At 38.5% G+C, this 26191-nt stretch overlaps 1 protein-coding gene across 6 annotated transcripts in view; it reads left to right on the top strand.

The window, feature by feature from the left end:
* The window catches only part of EFNA5 (ephrin A5), a 295312-nt gene that overhangs the window by 140529 nt on the left and 128592 nt on the right, over window positions 1–26191 (top strand). For 3 of the 6 annotated variants that reach the window (XM_073994004.1, XM_065546627.2, XM_045394086.3), the window contains exon 1: window positions 1–26191. This exon is cut by the window's left edge and continues 8810 nt beyond it. The exons of the other annotated variants lie outside the window; for them this stretch is intronic. Coding sequence is in view for 1 of the 3 variants with exons in the window: in XM_065546627.2 (XP_065402699.1) it covers window positions 26183–26191 (9 nt within the window). In the remaining 2 variants the exon portion in view is untranslated. 6 annotated transcript variants of the gene reach the window in all.

Here is a 26191-nt window from a genome sequence, read left to right as displayed (position 1 = left end):
CCCATGCAGCGTTCACACGCCATTGCCTCATCTCTTAACCTCAGCTTCTTCTAGATAAGAAATAATTCCTCCTGCCCATCTCCCCGGTCATCCATCTTCAGTGGGGCCCATAAAACAAAGCCGTTCCCATTTTCCATTAACCTCTATGTCCTGAAACTTAGAGCCCTATATACTTTCTCTTATTCCTCAGCAAGGGGCATCTATTTGCCATCATTTTCAGGAGGTCTTAAATTATTCAGAAAGGCAGGCATCACCCTTGGTGACCTAGCCACCTACTTTACCTTTTATTTCTCTCCTATTTACCATTTCAGTTGATAATTTGTAGAACTTGGTAAAGTAATTCACAACTGTCAGCATCTTTATTATATTGCAGCCAGCAGCAGAAATTGTAACCTGAAGGGATATCTACTAAATCAAGATTTCTGTAGCATAAGCAGTGTAAATGAATTCCTGCACATTACGTTATTATTTCTATAATGTCTTTATTAAAAAGGCAAAGAGAGAATGCCTATTTAGAACAAGTACTGTGCACCCAAGCACTGATAGATTTGTAAGGTTGGGGAAAAGAAACACATAAGAGATCCAAAGCCCCAGTCCTGTCTACTTGGAATCACTGGTGTATCCCCAGAGGTCAGCAGCCGGCCTCTGCTTGGCCGTGAGCTCACCAGCAGTCAAGGGCTAATTCTTACCTCTTTGTCCTCTTCCTGTTCTCTAGAGCGGCACAGAGAAACATCTATTCTGCATGACAGCCCTTCAGGTATTGGAGGATAGGTATCACGTTTCCCAAAACAGTCTCTTCCAGCCTAAATGTCTCCAGGTCTTTTTAGGCATTTCTCATCTGTCATGCTTTCTGCAGCCTCACCGTCCTGCCTGCCCCTTTCATTAGTAGACGTTTAGAAGGTGGCACCCTGAGCACTACAATAAGTACGTGGTCTGGCTATACAAATTGAAATGTACAGCACTGGTTACGCCCCTTCATCTGGATTCTAGGTGTTAATTAAAGTAGCTAAGTCTACCTAGGGCTTAAGAGACAGCTGTGTGTCACTGATCCAGGGCGAGCTTACAGTTAACCAGAATCCCTCAGATTAATTCACATGAACTTTAGGTAAGTTAGAGACTTATCCCTTTTTTGACTCTTGTGTAGTTGACATTTTTTGAACCGGAGTCTAGAACTTTAAAAAACATCTTCATTAAAGGGCATTTTTAGTGAGTTCTAAATCATCTTCTACAGCTTTGATTTACTGCAAATTTAATTCATAAAATTCTCTTTACAAAGTAGTGCATCTATACTAGTAAAGTATACAAATATGGCAAAAAGAAATAAATGGTATATTTGGGCACTTCTTTACAGGAGAGGAAATGTCCCAGGTAAATACCCATCAGTACCAGCTGCCTTTCATCAGGTGCCTACTGTATGCCAGTCATAGCATGAAATGGTATCACCTATTATTTCTCATCCTTACAGAAAACCTACTAGGTGGGGATTGTTGCTTCCCCTTTTATAGGTGTGGGAACCAGACTGGGAGTCATTAAGTAACTTACCTGAGGCCATGACACTAGTAAGCAGTATAAGCAAGCTTTGAGCCCAGATCTCCCACTCTGTCCTTCTTTTCACTCTGCCTTGATGCCTATGTTAAATTTGGTATGTTCATTTGGCCTTTAAAATAAATTTCCAAATTCTTCAATATTTTCTGCAGGCCATTTGAAATCACAGCCAATCCATCGATTAGAGATCGAAAGCAAAATGTTTCTGTAGTGGAGATAACTTACCCCAAATACTATTTGTTGTAGCCATTTGAGCTTTTTACAAAGGTTTTGATTCTCTTACCTGCCAGGCGTATAGTTGAATTACACTCCCCCACCCACTTGAAATTTGGCATGACTACGTGATTAGCTGTGGTCAACCAAATGTGAGTGAAGGTGACCCATGTCACTGCTAGGCAGGGGCTTTAAGAAGCAGTATGTGCTTCACCATTCCTTCTCCCTCTCTGGCATGACCATGTACAACTTTCAAGATAGCAGTTGTCTGTCAACCCTAGTCCCTGAGTTACTACAATGAGCAGAGCTCCTTGCTGACTTACAGTGGACGTACAATGTGAGCGAGAAATAAATCTGTATTATTTTAGGTCACTGAAATTTGGAAGTTGGTCGTTACTGCTTCATAATCTAGCCTATCCTGACTATTCCAACTAGCTTAACAAAGCTAGAGCATGGGTAAGATGTCTGTAATCAATCCTAACCCTTGTTTAAGACCAAAAGATAGAAAATGTGCACTTAACCTAAAAATGTTCTTGAGATTAAAGTACATAAGGAAATGACATGTATAGATAATACCTGAAACCTCTATTTTCTCATTATCTAAGTTGTTAATACGCAGTGGAATTTGCAATTGTATGTAGGACGCTGTCTTAGCCTAGGCTCCCTAGAAAGCACAGCGTGAATCAATGGCTTGTATACTAACACTTCGTTGTGGAGGGAAGGGGGTTGGCCATGCAGTTCCAGGGAAGCAAGAATGAGGAGAAAAATGAATTGAAGCAAGAAAGGTAGGAGAGCAATACAAGGTGGTGGTGTTACTAAAACAGCCATAGCTTCAGCACAAAACAAAAGTGGTCACTTGGTCATGTGGAATGGCACCAAAAAGGCTGTATTTCAGAACCATTCTGCCTTGGTGCAGAGAAGGAAGGCAAGCAATTCATCTGTTGCCTCCTTGCTTTTTCCTGTCTCTCAATGGTCAAAATCCCATGCATTTCCAGATTGTGCTGCCTGGAGAAGCATTTCCAAGCTTCTGGGAAAGCCAGATCCTCTGAGAATCCAGTTTGGACAGTGTGCAGGCACAGCGAGCTATACTTATCTAGTTGGTTTTTTGGGGCTGTGCTGGCAGCTAGAGTTTATCTGGCCTGGTGCATAAATTGAATCTAGTACAGACATTAACAAACCTTGGGTGGGGGTGGGGGGAACTTCACTTTTCAGGACCTCTGTTACCTGTGAACAGAATACACTGGACTCAATGATTTGAAAGATACCATCAGTTCTAACATCCCAGTGTTTCAAACTAGTTTTTCAAATCATAGCAACCATTTATCTACCAATATTGAAATAATTAGCTGGCTAATTTAATTATTGAGAAAATGGAAATAAACTCAAACAAACTTAAAAGAAAAAGACCTATGAAATGTGTATCCTACATAGTGTTTCTTAAACACTTATTTTTTACAATGACCCATAGTAAGAAATTAGTTTTGTAAATGACCAAGCAAATACATGTACACAAACATGTATACTAATTGAAACAAAAGTTGCATGAAAGTAATACTTTCTTCATAATATGTAAGTAACTCTGATGTATTTATTCAGTTGTATTCTATACAAATAAAGCTTCTAGCCACTGATGGGTCATGATACAAAGTTTGAAAAGCCTAGAACATGTTATCTGTATATCTATCAGTCCCAATTTATTGCTTATAGTAATATAACCCCCTATACCTAAATCAATACTTATTAGATAATTAAAATGTTAAATTTCATTTTCAATAGTTTGGCCATAATGATATCACTGAGATAAATGTTAAACATTATTTTTCAAATAGTTTTTGTTGTGTTTAGGAAGAACATTCTAGCTGTGAGAAAATTCAGAGAGACAATTAATAAACTCAATACAGCCAAGAATAGAGGTGTATGGAAGTTAGCTAGGTGGTTTCATGTTTTTGAGACTATTGCTTTAAACTCACAGTACACATATAAGATGGTCATGGCTTAACTGAGTGATCAAGCACATTTCACCCTTCCATATTTATTCAATTCTGAATTTTACCTTTTTTAATATTATGAAGTTATTAGTGCACTTAGTAGATATTCTGAGTAAATTAATGTCAATAAAAAAACTAAAAAACAAAACTATTTTATTATCACAAATAACCTGTGTCTGTAGCTTTGTAAAATACATTATTATTTCTCCTGTTATAATGAGTGTCCCATCAGGTAAGGACCAAAGGTCTTGTTTCTGGCTTAGTTGTTTCGATATCAAGCTCTGGGGATGAAGAAGGTTGTTTTTTCTTGTTATCACAGTCAGTTGTCACAGCAGCCTGGTGAGGTGAGCAGGGTAAGTACTACCATTCCCATTTCACAGATGATAGAGCTGAAGAGTAATTCCTGCTATACTGTCTGTCAATTACCAGCTCCATGCCAATATAGAGATGCAATTTTGTGCTAACAGTGACTTCACACTGTTTCTTCCTGTCCATCTATTTGCCAAGCTTTGGTTCCTGAAAGTCATTTTATTTGCTGGCTTTTGAAGTAACATTTGTGGAGAATGTTCGGGACAACTTCTATTTCTGGGGGTGAAAGTTGTGACATTTTTCACGTTCTGAGGGGGAGGAGAAGGCCCAGGAGTCAGAGCTGTCTCCCTGACGCGGTTGTTGTCAGTCATTCCCTGACCTCCCTCATATCCTTTCACATGTTCCCATCTTGGTTTTCCTACCTGTTAAGTGAGGTTATTATGAAACTTCCCTATCTGCCACATCTGGGTGTTGGGCATCTGAAATAAGATAATGTGCGTGAGACTACTCTGAAAAGGAAAATTAATTTTAACAATAGAATGATTTTAGCATTGTTGTGATTATTTTCTCTTATCCGATTCCCCTAACACACACCCCAATCTAGATGAACCTTAAATAGTTGATTTAGGCTAGGCGCGGTGGCTCATGCCTGTAATCTCAGCCCTTTGGGAGGCTGAGGCGGGTGGATCACAAGGTCAGGCTTTCAAGATAAGCCTGGCCAACAGAGTGAAACCCCATCTCTACTAAAAATACAAAAATTAGCCGGGCATGGTGGCACATGCCTGTAGTCCCAGCTACTTGGGAGGCTGAGGCAGGAGAATTGCTTGAACCTGGGAGGTGGATGTTGCAGTGAGCTGAGATCACACCACTGTACTCCAGCTCAGGCAACAGTGCAAGGCTCCGTCTCAAAAAAAAAAAAAAAAAAAATTGTTTTAAAAGAAAATAAAGTTTATCTGAATAACCCATTTTTACATCTACTTATATGATTATATTATACCCTTTGCAGTTCAAATTTCGTACATGAAACAAAACACGAACATGGAATGTTTTGGTTTTCTGGCTCATAGACAAAATGCCAGGTCATATTTATGTCCAGAAACTTAGGGGGAAGAAAAGCACAAGTAATTTTTCCCACCACAAAGGTATTTTTTCCTGATTTATCCATGAGAAAATAAAGTAAAAATCTGGCATTTTCTAGCTAATATGGTTGGTTATTCTGTATCCAAAAAATGTAAATACATGTGGTACCAATAGTCATTATATTAAAAGAACAGCATAGGTGAAGGCCCTATTTTTTTTCCACTTTAAGCCATCTTGTCATAACTTGTAGACTTTTGTAATGGTTTTACGGTATTTTCCTGGCACCGTAAGCTATTTTATTACTATAATTGAAGAAAGTAGAATTTCCCATTGTGCTTACATTTTGTCCTCACTTCCATTTTTACTACATGACCTTATTATTTAGGAATTTGCTCTCCTTCTGATCTCCTTGGGATAACTTGCTGCTCTACTGATTTAGTTGTTAGAATAAAATAATGTACTTTCACATTCAGAAGCAAATCCTGTTCTATTCTTTTCTATATACTTTTCACTTGGGAAACTAATCAGAGAATCTATTTATAATCCATGACTGAACAGAAAAGCACATATAAAGATGATTTCTAGAAAGGCAGAACTCATATACTTTTTGCCTTGTGAAATACGGCAGAGTCACAGAGGGTGGCCATGTTCAGACCCAATCAAGTCTGGGCTGTTTGCTTTCTCCTGTCAGAGTGAGCAGAAACCACATGTATAGCCCAGCCCTGGTTTCAGGAAGAATGTTTTCAGGCAAACCTTACACTTGAATGAACTGCTACAGAGGAAATATAACTCTCACTGTAGACCTACAGAGCTAGGACTGGGATCAGGTTTCTCTTCCCATTGCAGTCTTTGAGTCTTCTAGGTGGAAACTTACTGGTTATTGCAAGAAGCAGTGTTCTCATTCTGAAATCCAGAATCTTGAATCTAGAATCTAGAATCATTCTAGAATAACACAAGGCCTATGGTTACCCAGTAGAAAACTTCCTGGATCCCTTTATCTCCTTGGATAAACAAAATAATAGAGAAGTTTCTGTTGATTTCTGTCATTCTATATTTGCTGGCTATACACAAAATGGCATCATGTCTTCTTTTGATTGACCTTTGGGGGCAATTCTGATTCATTTCCATATCCATCATAAATATCTTCTATAGTACAGTATAAATTTGATTGCTAACTAAATAAAAGCTTTGAAAGAAAGATTTAGGTTTTAAGAAAATCAGAGACCTTCTATTGCTTCAAATTTAAGTAAAATTGACACTTGAACAACATGGGTTTGAACCATGTGAATTCACTTACACATGGATTTTTTTCAATAAAAGTTAAACTATGTGCACCTGCCTCTCCTGCCTCCCCTTCCACCTCTTCCACCTCTTCTGCCTCTGCCATCCCTGCCACATCAAGACAAACCCCTCCTATTTCTCCTCCTCCTCAGCCTACTTATCATGATGAAGATGATAAGGATGAAAACTTACGATGATCCACTTCCACTTAATGAATAGTAAACATATTTTCTCTTCCTTATGATTTTCCTAATAACATTTTATTTTCTCTGGCATATGTTATTATAAGAATATAGCATATAATATATAAAAAATATAAAATATGTGTTAATTGACTGTTTATGTTATCAGTAAAACTTCTGGTCACCAGTAGGCTATTAGTATTTAAGGTTGAAGAAGTCAGAAGTTATACATGGATTTTCAACTGCATGGAGGTTGGTCAAATGTAAGGTGCTCATGGCTTTAAATAAATTAAAATTGAACCATTTACATTAACATATGAATTAGGGAAAAAATAAGACAGCAACAGATATTGAATGTATGCCATATACATTTTATATATATACATATATATACACATAAACATATCTATACACACTGTGTATTCACTGTGCACATAGACACTATGTGCCAAGAACTGTACTTTCTTTAGTCATTAACTCGCTAATCTTCCAATCTGTTAATCTCGTAATCCTTGCAAGTTGTAATATAATTGTCTTCATTTTTACATAAGAAACAGAGGCCCAGAGAGGTTAAATTTTTTGTCAAAAGTCTCTCAGGCAATGCTGGATCTGAAAGTAAAATCTCTTTAGGTCATCAAGCTTGTGTTCTTTTCGCTTATACTTTGCTATTACTCTAAGATTAATACATGTAAATCAGAAGTACAGTTTGTGTATGATATAAACATATATGCCTAATCTGCATTAACAGTATGAGTTTAATTAAAACTGTAAGCTTGTATGCTAATTTTTATAAGTTTAATATTTACTACTATTGAAATTTATAGGGTGACTCTGAGTATGAAGCAACTATCCAGAAAGTTACTAAAATTGCAAAAGTGGTGTCACTATAGGTAAAGGTGGATAGATGCTGTAAAAAGGATATCCCTTCTGCACTTTTGGATTTTCTACTGGTTCACTCTAGGCCTGAGGGGATATCAAGGAAAGTTACCTGTCCTTGGATTTATTCATGAAGCTCAACTTTACCTAATGTGTAAAAACCCAGTTTGGCTTTTAGTGAAGCAAATAACTTCACAGTTTTCTTTTATATTCAGTATGGCTAGCATCGTTAGACCTGTATGTAGTTAACTTTCTTATTTTCTGTTTGCCAGTAGTAAAAAATGTGTTTGCATTAGTGAATAGTAGATGATGTATAAATAGTATAGCTTGCCTATTGTTTTTCACCTACCTGAAGCTGTTGTTGCATTTTTAACATGCTTAGACATTTTCCTATTTTGAGGCACTTTTTGATCAGCTGTGACTCACTCAGCCTGCGCTCTGGGCCATTTTCTGTGACCAGGCAAACAACGACGTTTTACTATTATTAATATCCCTCTCTCATTGTTCCTACTGGGACAGCTGGTGCCAGGAATGGCTTTATGTTACTTCCAGTGAAATTTTTGCTCGCAAATCTGGACTGCCAGGAACATAGGTGAGTAACTTCGAGTTAAAGAATCACTCATGATAATTTCAAGTTCGAATGTGCATGGCTCAGTGACTTCATCTACAATAAAGATTGGCATGGGTGGAAAGAGGTTAAGTAGTATCATTTTGGTTGACTAACTACATGAATTACAAAACAGAAGAACCCAACATGTTGCTTATCAAGATCTAAACAACTGGCATTAAAAAAGAATCTATTAATTGCTATTGTGAACCACCTTAAAGATATTCAGAACCCAACCTGATACTTTAAATTGCTATGCAGTTTAATTATTTTCTATTAGTAGAGAGAAAGGAATTGGAGGGTAAGAAGGGAGATATATCTCCTATTGTTAATTGCAAATGATAATCTACAGTCTGCTTCTGCTACCTGTTGTCTTTCTTCCCCACCAACCAAATATGAAAAGCACCCATGCATTGCTCATCTGCATAAGGAGAAGAAGGAAGGTCTGATTTGTTATTACAAAGGGATTTATTTCAATAAGGAAAGTGAAGGGATGACAGATAAGTGCACTTAAACCTTTTGAGCATTACAGAAAGCTTGTATAATTTGGGTAACTGAATGTAATCTCTGTATTCTCCATTAACGATAGAACCTCTTGGACAGACTGAAGTTGTGCCTGGAACCATAATCCTCTCTTTATACCACTGTGTTCCTTCTTAGCAGGCAGAAAGGCACAAACTCATGGCTGATTCTTCTGTTCTCCACCTGCTGGCCCCCTTGTGAGCCACAGCTTTTGGATCTGATGTAGCCTTTTGGGTGTTTGCACAAAGGGCTGGCACATTTGCAAGTGGTATGTCTGCTTGCAAAGCAGTGGGACACCAAAAACAGTAAACACAGATTGTTTGGGGTTTAAGCAAATCTAAGACAAACAAGTTGAATATCTGAGACTATTTCTTAAAAAAAAAAAAAAAAAAAAAAAAAGAAGCACACATTTCTGATTTTCATAACTGAATGATATCATAGCTGTTTCCCAGCTCAAGATAATACTAAGAGAGCGGCCCTTCCAGTGGTGTCTGGCATATGTAAAATCTTTCAAAAGCAAAGGTAAGAACACGCTAAAAGAGGAGCAATATGGTCTGGTCTATGTGAAGATTGGTCATCGTTGGTTAAAACAAACAAACAAACAAAGAAGTAATTGAGCTTATTGATATTGGTAAATTAAGCCAGTTTGTCTCTTGTGGAATCTTGAGTATCAGTGGAAATTAAATAGTCTTTAAATTTGATGAACCCTGGTTAGGTGTTGGAAATACCCATCCATTTGTTAACAAGGCAAGGTCCCATGATTTAGTGAATGGGGGATACAGACAGCCTTTATTCAAGAATGAATAAACAAAAGAATTGGAGAGTATGATGAGTTTGAATAAAAAATATAGCTCATAAAAGCCAGAAATGTGATAGAGCATAGTGGCTGGGTAGTCAATGAAGTTGACTCCAACGTGCTGTAGTATTTGGACTGAGGCCAGAAAAATTAGAAAGAGGCCAGGTATAGAAACTCACGCATAAAATCCCAATACTTTTGGAGGCCAAAGTGGATCACTTGAGGTCAGGTCGACCTCAAGTGAGATCCTATCTCTAAAAAAATTAAATAAATTATTTTTAAAATTAGCTGCATGTGGTGGCATGTGCCTATAATCCTAGCTACTTGGGAGGCTGAAGTGTGGGAACCACTTGAACTCAGGAGTTGCAGGCTGCAGTGAGCTATAATTACACTACTGCACTCCAGCCTGAGCAACAGAAGGAGACCCTGTGTCTTTAAAAAAAAAAAAGAAAAAAAGAGAGCAAGAAAGAACTAGGAGACAGATTTTAGTGGCTCTGTGAGGCATAAAGTCCTGGGTGACTCCATGGATATTTCAAAGAGGTCTTCCCGTTTCCTTGTATCACAAAATTTGATAGGTGACTAATAAAACATGTGCAGATGTGCCTTAGAATACCTGTAGCATCATTTTCCGCCCAATAATATATATGCTAGTGAGTACAAATTCATATAAAAGGTTACTGCAATAGAGTACTTTTTGTCATGTTGTACTTTTTAGTGTTCAGATAAGAGAAATACAGCTGCTTCATGGAGGGGTTTTCATTCTTGAAAATACTATGGACCACTACTATATAATATTGTTAGGTGCATGAGGATGATTTGTCCACTCTTATAACAGAATAAGAAAGCATAAAATGCCTGGCAAGATGGTGTACCTGTAGTCCTAACTAATCCAGAGGCTGAGGCAGATTGCCTGAGGCCAGGAGTTGGAGACTGTAGTGTGCAATAATCACTGATCCCATGAATAGTCACTGCCCACTCCAGCCTGGAAAACATAGCGGGACCCTGACGAAGAAAGAAAAAAAGGCATACAGTAATATACAGATGGTCTTCAACTTACAATTTATGCACTTTACAATGGTATGAAAGGGACACACATTCAATCAAAACTATACTTCGAATATTGCGTTTTGATCTTTTCCCAGGCTGGCGATATGCAGTACAGTACTCTGTCATGAAGCTGGGCAGCGACAGTGAGTTGCAGCTCCCAGTAAGCCACGCAATCACTAGGGTAAATAATTAGTCCTTGGTGGCTTATACCTGGAATCCCAGCATTTTGGGAGGCTGAGGTGAGAGGATTGTTTGAGCCTAGGAGTTTAAGACCAGCCTGGGCAATGTATGGAAACCCTGTCTCTACAAAAAAAAAAAAAAAAAAAAAAAAAAAAAATTGCCAGGTGTGGTGGCACATGCCTGTGGTCCCAGCTACTAAAGAGGCTGAGATGTAGGAGGATCACTTGAGTCCCAGGAGGTCAAAGCTGCAGTGAGCCATGATCGTGCCACTGCACTCCAGCTTGGGCCACAGAGTGAGATGAAACCCTGTCTCAAATAAATAAATAAGTAAATACATACATACATACATACATACATACATACATACTCTAAAGTTTATTGTGTTGCCAGATGATTTTGCCCAAGCATAGGCTAATGTAAGCGTTCTGGGTACGTTTAAGGTAGGCTAGGCTTAGCTATGATGTTTGTTAGGTTACATATATTAAATGCACTTTCTACATACAATAATTTTCAATTCACAATGAGTTTGTCAGGAAATAAGCCAATCATAAGTCAGAGGAGCATCCGTATAAGTCTAATGGTGAAATGACACATGCTTATTTTTAAGTTAGATTTCAAATCATACTACATTTATCTGATTATTAAATGGACTAAATGTAAGAGAATGGAAGCTTCAAAATAGACACAAATGGTGTTTTATTTAATATGATACATTTAAATTTTGCGTTTGACTACATGACCAGGGTATGAATGACCGCTAAGTACCCTGAGCTATCACTGTTAAGATAATTTAGTAAAAGAAACAGCAAATACATCTTGATCCACAGTGATTACTATCCATTCACTCTGCTTAAGGCAGATCTGATTGGTACCAAGCAGTCAGAAACACTCTCACACATCCTGGAAAACTTGCTAATTATAGTTTGAAGGCCAGCTCTTCTGGTAGCCTCTTCAGAAAAAAATCATAAGATGGCAGACTTGTTCGGTTCAACCTAACAAACATTTATTATGTTTTTAAATAAACTGAACTCCATTAGAAGTTCCCCCTTGCCTACCAGATGAAAGACAGAATAGTTAATTTGGACTAACCTAGACACAGATACAAATAGATGCTCAATATTTTGTGCCTGTGATCTTGAGAACAGCATAGCCAACTGAAAGTAGCCAGATAACCAAGATCGTGCTTTTTTATGTGTTCAAATTGAAAGCATTTCATTTCTTACCTAAGACCTTTTTAGTTTTTTATTTTCTTAGTAACTGGTTTCTTGAATTCTTAAGAGAACTTTATTGTGTTGAGAGCGAAGGGCCCCACCCTTTTCTCACTCTTATTGATTCACGGCCTTGATAAAGCTTTTAGTGACAAACCAGATGTGGTATGCAAACAGACTCCACAAGCAAGTACAGCGAGAGAAAGCCTCGGGTACAGTACATGAGACCAGTTTTTGTTATAGCAGAGTGACACAGTGATTTATGAAGTGTCAAACCCTCTTGCCTTTGAAGAATTCCAGCCTTCACATCTGTCTTTCGTGTTTATTTCAGTTGCCCTGGTGACACACTGTCCCTGTAAGCCCTGAGATGGTTCTGTGGACCTTGTAGCAAATGAATGGAGGGCTGTTTCCCCCCTTTAAAGAAATGAAACAAAGCATGAATGAGAAATCAGGATGGAATGGGAAAGTAAGTCATTGTGCTTTGTCACTGTTGCTCCACTTCATCCCACCTGGCCCAGCCAGAGTGGTGCTTACAGTTCAAAGAGGAAAGGAAACTTTCTGTGAAGATTTTGATGTGATTTGAAGCTCTCAGAATGAAAATGCACTAACTGCTCTCCTTTTCTTAAAATTACTTTATTTTTAAAGTAAAAATATTCAAATAAATTCACTTAAGCATAGTTGCATGTTTTTTTAGACTAAGTCACGGTGTTCAAGTAGATGTCTAATTTTACATTTTCTGCAGTGTGTGCTTTCCAAGGGGATCGCTTCACTCTGTGCCCCAAAGAAACAACAATCGTTTTCTCAGTGTTTTATTTTGGAAGACACTCTTTTAAAGACCTCTGTATATTTTTCCCTTAGAACTTTGACACCCTACATGTCTGTTTATTGTTTCAGTATCATATAGAAATTCTGAACAGGGCTTTCTGCAGGATGAAATGGATTAAGTGAGAAAAAGTTTTCCAAAAGGATTAAGCTAGGAAAACCTGGTGTGACCTTGTCAAGACAAGATTATTTTTATTCCCTTGCCTCAATAAATGGCCCTGCGTTTTTGAGCTAAGGACTTATGAAAAGGTAAACAGCCCATTTTGTAAAAATCTACATTTCAGCATATGTACTCCTACAGTTTTAACTGATGTTGTATAAGCAGAATCAACAACTGGACCATGACTCTGCTCACTAGGTTCCAACTTTTAGAATTAGGATGTTTTGATGGTTAAAACTTTGCACGGGCAGCAGCTGATATGTGATCTCATTAATAAGTGGAAATGAAGCACAACGACAGGGTAATTCAAGTTCTTGTGGCAACTACCTTTGTGTCTCTGGAAGAGGAATATCTTCATTGGTTGAAGGCATATTCATTAAACTAATGTAATAACATATTATGGAAATAGATTTATTCTTTGTAACCACACATCTCAACATCATTACATCAAATGAAACAGGTTGGATCTTGTTTTTTAATTTGGGTCACAGGGATCTTCAAGGGGAGGAACCTTGGGAATAATTAACATGGTTCCTCTCAATAACTGGAAATACAGAAAATACTTTCTATTGAGTTTCTAGGAATTCAATATAACAAAAAGGTAAAGTACAGGTGGCTTTGTGATTCAAAGCTGTGGTTTTTGCCTTTCAGCTATGCCTAATGAAAACATTGCCATACATTGTAGGAACTAGTGTTGCTTTTCTAAAATGACTTGATGTTCAGTAGCTCATAAGGGTGCTTTGGGGGAGCTAAGGTTACTGAAGTATACCTAATGGAAATGGCTACAGGGGTACCTTGTCTTTGACAAAGGAAGATTCTTGCCCTGAGAATTTTTAGGTTATTATTATTATTATTATTATTTTGACATGGTGTACCTCGGCTTCCCAATGGGTACTAATTGACTGGGATCTCATTTGCAATCCTTGAACATCCGTCCACCCACCAGTCCCTCAGGCTTTGCCTGTTCCATTGTTCTCCACAGTGGCTGCCCTTCTATTAAGCATGATCAGGACTCTGGAGCTCTACTCTCCAGAGATGTGTGTGCATTATCAACTCTCCTATGAACACCAAAATCCTGTCAATCACAGTGACCTCCGGGGCCTCCAGCAAGCCTAGTAAACAAGGGACCGATGTCTGCAATGGCTTTTTATTCACTTTTTTTTTCTTTTTTTTTTTTTTTTCCCTAAGTGGGGCTTTCTAATTACTCAGTTGTGTATGCAAACACTGAAGGAGCATTAGGCGCATCAAGTGGGCCTCTGCTTTTATTAGGAAACCCTTTTATTTTCTAAATAGAATATGTCAAACATAGTCTTTCCTTTTTAGACAGTTAACCTTTCATCTCTCCTGTAGCAGAAATTCCAGTCTCTGGGGCTTGCTAATTTTGTATTTGAAATATTCTAAAGCAGAAGGAAAACACTGTTTACAGTGCCTTCATTAAAAAGCTTTTAATCGTGTTTTGTTGTTGCATATATACTTTGGATCGCTGCTGAGTACACTCCATTGCATAAGAAAAATACAGTATTTTTAACAGATATACCAATCCACCCAACCCAATTCTACTTTGACCCTGACAATTGAGTAGACAAAAGACTTTTATAGTGTTCATACTTAGCAGATTTTAATGAAAATATGAGTTTAATAGATCCTTAAGAATGTGTTTCTAAGTGGTGTACAACCTTATTTTTGAAAAAGTCTTTTATGTAGTCTACTTAGTTTTTTCTCACACATTATCACATACATTGCATAATATAATAGTACCACTTATAATATGACTTGTCACAGAACATGATTCAGACATAATGCAGTGCAATTTGTTTGACAGTGTTTCCCAGTGATTTTCATATCTTGGCATATACAGAAAACCAAGATCTTTATTGGGCACACAAGAGGCTAAAGGGATAATAATGATAGCAAACACTTTTAGACATTTCTCATATATTGAATTTAATATTCACAACAACCCTATGAGGTAGGTACTATTACTAGTGTTTACAGATGAGGAAACTAAAGTACAAGAAGCACCAAGTGACTTGTCCTGAGGTCACAGAGCCAGTAAGTGGCCGACCTAGGCAGTCTGGCCTGGAGTTCAGTACCTTTATCATTGTGCTTTGACACACCTGTAACCCTCTCCTGAGTCACCATGATTGTATAGGAGTGGAGAAAAGAACAGAAACCATAATTTGCATGATGAATACTGTGAGATAGCATCATTGTCTTCTAGCTTCTCCTCCCTGCACCCTATAACCTGTAAGCTTTTATAGATACTGACTTTTTCCCATCTTTTATTTATTTATTTTTTAGTAACAGTGTTATTGAGGTGTAATTTACATACCATAAAATTCATGAGGTGTAAATGTATAATCAATGAATTTTAGTATATTTACAGAGCCATCCAATCATCACAATATAATTTTATGACATGTGTATTCTAGAAAGGTTTATACCCATTTACAGTCATCCTCTATGCCACCCCCAGCCCTTGATAGCCTGTAATCTACTTTCTGTCTCTATATATTTGCCTTTTTGGGACATATTGTACAAATGGAATCATACAATATTTGTTCTTTTATGTCTGACTTCTTTCACTGAATATAATATTTTGGAGGTTCTAGATATTGGACTTTTATGTAAAAGATTTTATTATTTTTCAGACATCACTGAAATGTTTCCTAAGCCTATAGAGAAGCAAGGGAGTCCTGGCTTTACTAAACAAATGCTGTGGTTTGCAGCTGTCACACACGGTTTAGATTTACCACTGAGGGAAAACATCATCACCATCATCATAAGCTTCCCAGATAATTAAGTACTTAGATGTGGGCTTCATGGTATTTAAAGCATTCTTTCTTTTACAGCCATATGTGTAGTGTGTCAAGCAGTTTGGGAGTGTAGTGTGTCAAGCAGTTTGGGAGGAACAGGAGTTGTCAATTCTCTAAAAAGAAAAATAACTTGAAGTGGTTATTTCTCATAATATAGTTAAAACAGTTGTTTGATTAACAGATTAGCAGACTAACAGGTTGTTTGGGGCCCTACATAGGCACAAGCCCAAGTCATTTCCTTTCATAGAGGTTTTTCTTTTTTACTTTTGAGGACTAAATTATCTTGATTCCTGTATATCCTGGCTGCTTAAAAAAAAAACACAAAAAACAAAACAAAAAAACCTCAACCAGGCATGGTGGCTCAGGCCCATAATCCCAGCACTTTAGGAGGCCGAGGCAGGAGGATTGCTTGAAGCGAGGCTTTGCCACCAGCTTAGGCAACATAGCGAAAACCTATCTTTCCAAAAATTAACACACACACATACACACACACAACTAGCCAGGCATTGTGGTGCCCATTTTTGGTCCCAGCTACTTAGGAGGCTGAGGCAGGAGGATCACTTGAGCCCGGTTACTTGAGGCTGCAGTAAGCCATGATCATACCACTGTGCTTCAGTGTGGGCGACAGAATGAGACTGTCTCAAAAGTGAAATAAAATTCTAGTGTCTAGGGCTGTAGGTCATTTGAATTGTAAGGATAAGTAACCCAACATAAAAGGTAATTCAGCAAATGGATGATGTAACAAGCTCTACAGTAAAATCAACTCTGTTCATTTTTAAACTGCTTTGGGATGATTTTTAGTTTCTTGGGCTTGAATTCTCCTGTGTACGACATATCTCATAGATACATAACCTTCGGGGCATGAGCATGAGTAGGAAGAGGTTATGAGATTAGGAAGTACCCTGAGTTCTATAACACATAGATTTGATTTGTGGAGTCCAGGCCTTAAGTAGATAAAACAGAGCACTTTAAAAGCCATGTCTGCTGGGTGTGGTGGCTCACTCCTGTAATTCCAGCACTTTGGGAGGCCAAGGCGGGCATATAACCTGAGTTCGGGAGTTCCAGACCAGCCTGACCAACATGGAGAAACCCCGTCTCTACGAAAAATACAAAATTATCCGGGTGTGGTGGCACATGCCTGTAGTTCCAGCTATTCGGGAGGCTGAGGCAGAAGAATCGCTTGAATTCGGCAGGCAGAGGTTGCAGTGAGCCGAGATTGTGCTACTGCACTCAGGCCTGGTGACTCAGCGAGACTCCACCTCAAAATAATAATAATAATAATAGTAACATAAAATAAAAGCCATGTCTTGATGCTGGGCATGGTGGCTCACGCCTGTATTCCCAGCACTTTGGGAGGCCGAGGCTGGCGGATCAGTTGACGTCAGGAGTTGAGACCAGCCTGGCCAACGTAGTGAGATCCCATCTCTACTGAAAATACAAAAATTAGCCAGGTGTGGTGGCACAGTTGCCTGTAATCCCAGCTACTTAGGAGGCTGAGGCAGGAGAATCGCTTGAACCCAGAAGGTGGAGGTTGCAGTGCAAGTGGACTTTCTAGTTGATTGGGACCATCTTGTCTGCTCCTTTACAGTACGCGTGGCTGGCAGAGAAAGGAAGATGGAGCCGCCATCTTGAACACGCCTAGTTCTTAGTTCCTGCCCGCATTCACACATGCAGGCTCCTAGCTTGCGGGCTGCTCTTTGTTAGAAAATGATTTCGGGCTGTTTTTCTGTTTTTCATTAAAAAGAAGAGCCTTACCTGGGACTCCCATGCCCTTGCTATCTGCCTAATTTCTTCTTTACTCCTATATCATAAGGAGAGGTAAGAGACTTAAGTCAGCCAAGTAAGGAAAGAGGAGACAGGAAGTAGGTCACGTAGGACCTCACAGAATCATTGTAGACGTGGGCTTTTACTCTGAATGAGGCAGGAAGCCATTAGAGGGTCTGAGCATTTGTTTCTCCTCCTTTGAGGAATGTTTTTTTTTTTATTTGCTTGACAATAGAAAGGGTTAGCACATTTCCATTTTTAGGGTTACTATTGGCCTTTGTGTTGATGGTTCCCTTCTGATAGAAAAATAAATCTGCCCTTGTATGTCAGCTTCCTTGGGTCTCCCACACACACACAGGTTAGGAGAAGTTTGAATTAAAAACAAGCATTTCACAAATGACTCACGTTCCAGGTGGGATAATGTGTTCTCTGCCTACCACAGAGAAAGGAGAAATCAGTTCACATGAAACAGTAACCTTTTCTTTCTCTCTACATTTTCCTAGGAGCAGAAAAAGCACACAAATGCTTTCTTTCTGATTGTGTATTTGGAATGTTCCTTAAGATGGATCTCTGTTGAATTCCCAAGTGAATACTCCAATCTGTATTTAGTCTCAAATTCTGACAAAAAAGAAAACCTCTACCTGATGAGGGGCCCCGTCTCTCTGCTGTTTTCTTTAGGTCTGGAAGATCAGGGATGCTTCATAACTTGGTGCCAGGAGAGAAGGGAAGATTGATTGGGGTTTTATGAGGTGGCAAAATACATAGCTAAACCTGGGGACAGGGATGTCATTTAGCATGACAGAAACAGCAGAAAACAGGAATAGTGCTTTATTTTGTTGTTTTTGTTAAAGCAATGTGAGACTTGTTATTTCTCCCCCCATGGTCCTGGCTGTTTTTGTGTTCAGCACAGATGTTCAGGAAACAGATTCCAGCACCAACACCTGTGCGACGCTGACCCAGGCCTACCTGGCAACATCCTCTTCTCTTACTGTATCACACAGATCAACTTACATGTCACACTTATTTCCTCTCCCCTCTGCTCATCCATCCATAGCTATCCACTGAACATTTCTGTCCCTCCTTCTGAGTTCTTGGAATTAAAGAAAAAACAACATAGAGCCCAGTATCTCAGTGATGAGCTTGTTTTTAATGGACGGGAACCACCAGCCTCTTTCTGTTCAGAAACGTCTTATGAATCACAAGCGGTTTTGCAGTCTTGCAAGAAGCTGGTGCCCCACAGCACCCGTCATGTAGAATAAATAAATGAACAGTTTATTTCAGTGGGGTGTTAGCGTCCTATTTTTAGAATACCATGTCTTCAGCTGGGGCCATTCAGGTAGTTCTCACTTTAAAATTCTAACATCTGCCCAGCATACATCTTCTGACATCTGGCTTCTACTTGCTACACAAGTGAGACACTTTGACTCATTTCCCCATCTTTGCAATGGGATAGTACCCATTCCTGACATGCTCTGAAATGAGGCAGGTAGCAAATGATATGAAAACGTGTTGGAAACAAAACCCACAGAATCAACATGCTCATCACATTTTATTATTAATTGAGCTCCCAAGTGAGTGATTCCTTGTAAATCCCCACAGGCATTTTATTTGATAGAGTTTCTCTCTCTCTCTCTCTCTCCCCCTCCCTCCCTCCCTCCCTTCCTCCTCTCCCTCCCTCCCTTCCTCCTCTCCTCTTGGCTAAGGAGGGTGTAAAGCTGGCCGTCTTTTCCCACCCCCAAATCTCTGACTATAGTAGGACTTAAGCACAGCAGCCTGAGCTGAAGCATGTCATCCCTGAAGCAAAACTACAGAGGCAAGGTACCAAGGCAGCCAGGGAAGCACAAATTACCTCTCATGCCTGGTGGGCGAGGCCCCCAGCCCCATCCCTGAGTCCATTCCTCCTGGCCACTGGGTACGTAAGTCCCCATCAGGAAAGGACAGAGCCTCTTTCTACTAAGAGCAATATGGTCCAAATCATCAAAGAAGACCTCATCAAGACTAGCTCACTTGGAGACTTCTTCACCAAGAGTGCAGACTTAAATTTACAGTTGATTTTCTCCACAGTAATTTTATGTCTTCAAAGAGCTCCCCAATTATTTTTATTACGTTTTCTTGGTAAGCAACCCATGGTGAGGTAGTGCACAATGAACTACCTGAGGTGTAAAAGAGGTTACGTGATTTACTCAGAAAGAGTGGTTAGCAGGGTTGCCTTTGAATTCAGAACAGCATTCTTGGTGACTGCTGCTCGATGGAGCTGTCATCTTGGAGTTCAGTTCTTGTATATGCTTTTACAAAAACACCATGGTGTGTGTTTGGCTCTGGCAAAACTTTATCTCATTACTCTATTTTAATGGCAATAATCACTGAAAATCAGCACAAAGTCTTCAGCTTCTTAATCTGGGTGACATGCTTCAGTTTTGTGCCTTCTGTGACTCTCTGGAATGATGGCCTACAAGAACTGTAAACCTCTTAGAAGGTAAAACAACAGGCTAGAGTATTGATTTCAGATTGTGTGAGGAAGAAACAAGGTGGGGGTTTTTTTTGGTGTTTTTTTTTGTTTTGTTTTGTTTTGTTTTGCCCCTCAGCTTGCAAATCAGTTGCTTATACCCCGGCGATTGGAGCCATTTACACCCTACTGAGGAGCCTATGTGGGGTTCTTTAACCACTGAGCCAGGATTGATTGACAGCCACTGTCTTCAACTACAACAGAGATGGAGTGAGCGCTTATACAGACTCAGTGGGGTGGGACTTCCCTGTTGAATGCTGCTTTATGTCTTTTCAGGCAAATGCCATTTACATCTGCCCACCATTTGAAGTCTCCTTTGACTTTCTATTTCTTTCGAAAGGAAGTAAAACAAGTGTTGCAGGAGCCATAGATAGCATCATGGCATTTTCTTCATTTTCTCAAAATGCACCTTTTGGGTGTTTTGTGAGCAAGATCATAAGGAAAGTAGGTCTTTTCAAATGAAAATTTTGTGAAGTCTTACTGTGATGTAAGCTAATGAAAATTTGGGGGAATGCATTGTGAGTAGGCAGGGCTATAATTGTTTCTTAGCCCTTTGAACAACCCATGTCTGCATATAACATGTTCATGGTGCCACATTATTAGTCAGTTTTGTTTTTTAAGAAAAGTAGTATATGTATGCATTGATAGATAAGAACTATTTTTTTTTAATGGATAGTTTTGGTGTTAAATAGGCAGTGGTGGTAAGGATGAATTTAGAGCTATCCTATTAGATGATTTAGGGCACTTAATTTACAGATTAAAGTTGAAACTAAAAAGATTGTTGTACTTTTAAAAAAGTCTCAGGTTGGAATGTAACAGTTTATAAATGGATATGCATAGAAAGTCACAACAGCAAAATATAGTATTAAAAAATCAGTGTATTGTTTAGGATACTATTTACTTTATTATTAAAATACTGAGTTTATTTTACATGTATATTTTTGTTTATCTACCAGTTTCATGCTTGACTACCACTACTACTGTATTCTATCATAATATTCCGTACATCCATTTACTTTAAAAAATGTGTTCAAATGTCCCTGATCTCATCATCTTTTCAAACTTTGTGAGGATTTTATATTTAGAAATGCAACTGTGGGGCGGGCGCAGTGGCTCATGCCTGTAATCCGAGCACTTTGGGAGGCCAAGGCGGGCTGATCACCTGAGGTCGGGAGTTTGAGACCAGGCTGACCAATATGGTGAAACCCCGTCTCTACCAAAAATACAAAATTAGCTAGGTGTGGTGGCACATGCCTGTTATCCCAGCTACTAGGGAGACTGAGGTAGGAGAATCACTTGAACCCAGGAGGGGGAGGTTGCAGTGAGCTGAGATTGTGCCATTGCACTCCAGCCTGGGCAACAAGAGCGAAACTCTCCATCTCAAAAAGAAAAAAAATAGAAATGCAAGTATGTTGAAATAATTATATATTCATTTTGATGACCATCCAGTTCACAAGGTTGAATTAACCATGTAGTTTAAAATATTTTGTATTTGAAAGTATTGTAAAGTAAGAAAAGATTTCTGGTCCTTGCAGAATCCTGAGTGGGTAGCTCATTATCATCCTAGTCTCAGTATGTAACTTTGGAGAAACTGATCACAACTTTTTTGAGACTGTGTTAAAACTTGCATCCAGGAGGTTTATAAAAAAGAAGATTGGGCAGTTCTGGCCTTCAGCACCTCATGACTTATTTTCTAAATTGTGACTCAGTCTTTCTAGTTTATTTCTTCACTCATATATTCAAGAAAACTTACTAAGCACCTACTTGTCATAAACATTTAAGACTTCCTGGTAACCACCATTTAAAGTATTCATATTGTACTATTACCAGAAAAGGGGTCCAGATCCAGACCCTAAGAGAGGGTTCTTGGATCTTGCAAGAAAGAATTTAGTGCAAGTTCCTAGAGTGAAGTGAAAGGAAAGTAAAGGAATAAAAGAATGGCTACTCCATAGGCAGAGCAGCAGCTCGAGGTGCTAGACTAAGGATACTTATAGTTATTTCTTGATTATAGGCTAAACAGGGAGTGGATTATTTATGAGTTTTGCGGAAAAGGGGTGAACAATTCCTGGAACTGCGGGTTACTCCCCTTTTCAGACCATATGGGTAACTTCCTGACATTGCCATGACATTTGTAAAGTGTCATGACACTGGTGGGAGTGTCTTTTAGCGTACTAATGTATTGCAATTAGCATATAATGAACAGCGAGGATGACCAGAGGTTACTTTCATCACCATCTTGGTTTTGGTGGATTTTGGTTGGCTTCTTTACCACATGCTGCTTTATCAGCAAGGTCTTTATGACCTGTACCTTGTGTTGACCTCCTATCTCATCCTGTGGCTAAGAATCCCTTACCCTCCTGGGAATGCAGCCTAGTAGCTCTCAGGCTCATTTTACCCAGCCCCTATTCAAGATGGAGTTGCTGTGATTCAAATGCCTTTGACAGTAGCATACAGTGAAATGATGATCATGTAGCATATTGTTATTAACTAATGGCCTAATCATTTCCATGAATTATTCAGTCATTAAACATTTATATTCTGAGTGTCCATTATGTGCCATTCAATACACAGATATTTATTGAGCATCTGCTAGGGTCAAGGACTCTTCTGAGTTCTAGGATTGTACTAATGAATGTAATAGGCAAAAATTTCTGCCCTCAGGAAGACCGTATTCCAGTCTTCCTCATCTACGTTTTTTAATCATTTATAACCATTTATCTGTATATGAGTATATTTTTAAGGGGTGTAAAAAGAGTTGGCACTCAGGCCGGGTATGGTGGCTCATGCCTGTAACCCCAGCACTTTGGGAGGCGAGGCCAGCAGATCACGAGGTCAGGAGTTCAAGACCAGCTTGGCCAACGTAGTGAAACTCCATTTCTACTAAAGATAAAAAAAAAAAAAAAAAAACAATTAGCTGAGCATGGTGGCACACGCCTGTAATCCCAGCCACTTGGGAGGCTGAGGGAGGAGAATTGCTTGAATCCTGGAGGCGGAGGTTGCAGTGAGCTGAGATGGCAACATTGCACTCCAGCCTGGGCGACAGGGTGAGACTCCTTCTCAAAAAAAGAAAAGAGATAAAGAAGTAAAGAAAGAGTTGACACTCATTTTTGCTCTTTTGTGTTGGTTCTTTCAGGTGAAAAGAACAAATAGTCATCTTAAAGAGTCTGTAAAGGGGTATCTAAAGACATCTGCTCTTATGTATTAATGGGTTTTAAGAAAATTTTTAGCAAAATTACATTAGAGGATGTCACACTAGTCACCATTGTTATGTAAGTGACACAAATTCTGATTAACTCAAGAGCAAAACCAGCCTATAAATAAATTTATAGGAATAGCACTCTGTCCAAATGCAATTTTAAAACCTGAAGTTTGCTCCTAGGTAATTAAAACCAGAATACCTAAAATATCCATTTAATTGAGGAACTATAAACCATCAGGACAAATAACTGCAATACAATAAAGGAACACTGCAATAAGTAAATAAGTGAATGATTAAATGAAACGTTTCAAGTAATGAAACATTGAAATGTATATACCTAGGAAGTAATGAATATACCAAATTCCTTAATGACATTGGACATGAGAAAAATTAAATTATTAATTATCGAAACACCTTTAAGTGGAATTAACTTCTAGAACTTTTTTCTCATTATTATAAAAATCAGGGATAATTTATTGCTTATACTTGTATTACTAGCTGTTTAGTATACTCTGAAAATAGTGATGGTTCAAGCTTGACTTACACTTAGTTTTTAGAAGACTGTTTAATTAAGATTATTGTTATATCACCATGGCTGAAGATAATTTGAAAATGGCAGGGTTGACCTTGATATTTCAATTCTAGCCAGTTTGATAGCCATGAAGTTATTCTGAAAATTTGTCTGCAATTCATGTCTTCGAGGTTGGTGTAATATAGATGAGGCCCACATTTTTATTTAAAAGACATATACAGGAATTAAAGAAACTATGCAGCAGAAGATATGCATGGAAATAGTGTTTTACACTAAAAAACTCTGATGACATTCGTCTGTGTGTGTTTGTGTGTGTGTGAATAATTATCCAGAGAGCTGCTTCTATAATATAGTGACCTCACGCGTGAGGACCTACGGTGTTCACATAACTGTGGTCACTGAAGGTGGATGCTATTCTAACTTAAGTACTGGCATGCTTTCAGTTCTATTCTAAGAAGCCATCCATCTGCACTTCACTTGGCTCACAGTTCCACAGAGAACAAACAGAATGATAAACTGCAAGTTTAGTTCAGTGGCAGGAGGAAGGAGACCTGATTTGCCCAAGGCATCACCTGATTTGCCCAAAGTTCCAAAGATGATGGGAGAAACGTTTTTAATGGGTAACTACCCACATTTTTTTCTGTGAGACTTTCTTCCTCATGATTCCCTGAAAATTCGTCTTTAATAATAAAAAAAAAATCTTCAGATTCTTATCCTTTAATGGTTAGATCCCACCTTGTCCTCTTTTCTGGCCATCCTAGGCATGCACCAGCCCACAGCAGGTTAATCTTTGCTCATTCTCCAGAGTGGCATTGTCCAATAGAAATATATGAGCCATGTATGTAATTTTCAGTTTTCTAATAGCTACATTTTTACAAAAACGCTGGTGACATTAATTTTATATTTAATTCAGCATGTCCAAAATACAACCTCCTGGGTTCAAGTGATTCTCCCATCTCAGCTTCCTGAGTAGCTGGAACTATAGGTGCACTACCATGCCCAGCTATTTTTTTTTTTTTTTTAAGAGATGAGGTTTTGTCATGTTGCCCAGGCTGGTCTCAAACTCCTGAGCTCAAGCGATCCTCCTGCCTCAGCCTCCCAAAGTGCTGGGATTACAGGTGTGAACCACCATGCCTTGCCATTTTCCATTATTTATATCCAAACCTTTCATCCACTCCTGCATTCCTTGACTAGGTTCTTAGTTAATATAGGCTGCTAAATGAATGAATGATCCATTTTCATTGGCTCTATTGTTTTAATCTTTTAAAGTTTACATAGATGTTATTAAAGACTTATAATTTGTTTTATGCCAAAATATACCAGAATTATTTTTCTAGTGTAATCATATTTATAGCTTTATGAAAAGCAGCAGAGGCAAAGCAGTCAACCATAGTTAGAAGATGAGATTTGTAATCCATATTTTACTGACAACTTTCTGTGTGACGTAGAGCTGATCATTTGACTTCTCTGGTCCTCCCATTCTTCTCATCTCTAAAATCCTATGGGATTAGATTACTTCTAATGTCCTTTCTCATTTTCTGATACAATCAGAAAAATGTATCATTTATTTTTGAGCAAAAGTTTTTTTTTTTATTTTGACAGATCATATTATATAAGAATAATAGCTCTCTCATTCTGACCTTCACGTACAAACTTTTGATCATTTTATGTTTCTTCTCTAATCCATATTCTGTATTTCATTTTCAAAAATTTAGATTCTTCTCTCTCAAGAGATAAGAATTCTGTATTCTTAGCCCATAGGATAATAAAGCAGCAATAAATGTTTAATGAATTTTTATGTACATTAAAAACTATTAGTAATAGTTTGCTTGTTGGAGACATAAGGCTTTTTCAGCAGGTGGTGAATGTTTCAGCTGCCCTTTTCCTTACTAAAAAAGGATTCTGAGTAGGTTTCACTCTCAAAATCTAGATATTATATACTTTTTGTTATTCACCTTTGTCTTTCCTGCAGCCGAAACTATTTTTCCTGCCTCGCTTTTCTGATCATGTTGTTTCCATGCTCAAGACTCTCCAGTGCCCTAAGAATACATTTGAGGCTCCTTAGCTTGCCGTTAAACGGGCTGCCCACCCTCCACACCTACCTCAGGCACTCATTTCTCGAAGCCCCTGCTCCTGTTCATCTGGCCCCAAACTACCTCTCCTCTTCTCCAGTCATCTGATTCATTCCCATCCTTTAAGGTCCATCAGAGTCAGATTTGAGCCTTATCTTCACCCCAGTCCATAATTTAGCAACCTTTGCTAAGGTAATCTTTATTCTTATTTGCCATTATCAAACACAAATACTTACACCAATAGAATTCAGACTACTACTTCAACTAAATTGTAATGTTCCAACGACAGGTTAATCATTTACTCTATTGGATGTTTACTGTGTGCTGGATTCTTGGCCAAGCCTAACACAAAAAGAGCAAACATGCAGACATAGTTATAGTTCTGATAAGTACAGAATTTGGAATATGTACAGGATATCTTGATGGACCAGAGAAGGGAGTAGACAACTGTTCCTGAGGGAAACCTGGGAAGGGTTCATGGAACTG

The sequence above is a fragment of the Macaca fascicularis genome, chromosome 6, assembly GCF_037993035.2.
Source record: "Macaca fascicularis isolate 582-1 chromosome 6, T2T-MFA8v1.1".
Classification (NCBI taxonomy): Eukaryota; Metazoa; Chordata; class Mammalia; order Primates; family Cercopithecidae; genus Macaca; species Macaca fascicularis.
The sequence above is the reverse complement of the archived record's forward strand: the minus strand, read 5'-3'. Positions and strand labels throughout refer to the sequence as shown.